This window comes from Buceros rhinoceros, unplaced genomic scaffold (assembly GCF_000710305.1).
Source record: "Buceros rhinoceros silvestris isolate BGI_N320 unplaced genomic scaffold, ASM71030v1 scaffold19169, whole genome shotgun sequence".
Lineage (NCBI taxonomy): Eukaryota > Metazoa > Chordata > Aves > Bucerotiformes > Bucerotidae > Buceros > Buceros rhinoceros.
Genome location: NW_010433524.1, coordinates 19,594 through 20,678, shown reverse-complemented (window position 1 = coordinate 20,678; position 1,085 = coordinate 19,594). Strand labels below are relative to the sequence as shown.

Below are 1,085 nucleotides of genomic sequence, written 5' to 3'. Positions count from 1 at the left end.
ACTAACCAGGCATGTTCTAGACCAGCCTGAGATTAAAAAGCCTAATCTCAAAGCCAGTGTTTAATCACGGCACTTTGTACCCAGTTTCCGTGTGTTCAGCATTTGTCACCAGGCTGTGTACAGGGCATGGTATCAGTGCCTTGGTGACACAACCTCTGCTTGGTTTTTTGCCGTTCCCCAGTACTTTGCTGGAAATATGTTCCCCTCTGGCAACTCACCCCCAGCCTGGGCAGCCCAGTAGCGCTCACTGGTGTAATGAGGGTACGTACAGCCAGATTTGCTCGCTCGCATGCCCTTTACACAGCTAAGCAACAGCTTGGATCTGGAGTGACTTTATCTGCCCAGGCTGTACGGCCAGGAGGCGGCTTGTGCTCCCTGTCCCTCTGCTACCAAAAGCTGTCACAAAAGAGCAGTGGCTCAACTCGCAGCATCGTCTGATGGGAAGAACTGAGGCAATAAACCATGGTGCTGGCCACCTCCATCGCCCTCCCCAGACTCATTCAGACGGGATCACCTCATCAAAGCCGAGTTCCTGCCCATCATTAACCCATTCCAGAGCATTTTAAAATCTAGTGTTAGTCCTGAAGAGTGCCTGTCACTATCAGGAGGATCTGGCTGCCCTGCCAAGACCTCTGCATTCCCCACCGCAAGCAAACCACCCCTGTACATGCTGACCTGTAGGTACCTTTCCCCTGAAGGTCCATCTGGGTGGTCGATGCTGTAGGGACCACCAGGCCTTACCCTTTGGTCTGTTTGGATGCTCTTCACCAAATGGATGATGCTTTGGAGCTTCCCAGCCCGTGTTGTTGCTCCTCTAAGTGCAAGTTTCCACCTCGATTTCATGACGGAGCTGCGGGTTAGTTAAAACCCAGCTCCCTAAAGGGGACCTCGATGTTGAACGTGTACCAGAAGATCCAGAAGACGAGGCTGCAGGCGAGCAGCAGAGCTCCCAAGTAAACGAAGAAGTCCCAGGAGCTTAGAGGAGCAAAAATTCCCACGAAGAGGATGATCAGCCCGATCACATCACACAGCACAGCCAGGAGGAGTATCAGAGCGCATCGGCCGACGAGCTTGAGGAAGGCCAT

The 1,085-nt window shown here is 52.9% G+C and overlaps 1 protein-coding gene across 1 annotated transcript; it reads right to left on the bottom strand.

Annotated features, from left to right (window-relative positions):
* Positions 1 to 857: 857 nt before the first annotated feature.
* Positions 858 to 1,085, bottom strand: TMEM238 (transmembrane protein 238). The gene has a single exon (XM_010144156.1). The coding sequence runs from the start codon at positions 1,083 to 1,085 to the stop codon at positions 858 to 860; it is 228 nt and encodes a 75-aa protein (XP_010142458.1).

Bases quoted from the DNA above. Each gene is read 5' to 3' on its own strand.
- TMEM238 (XM_010144156.1), bottom strand. From the start codon at position 1,085: ATGGCCTTCCTCAAGCTCGTCGGCCGATGCGCTCTGATACTCCTCCTG.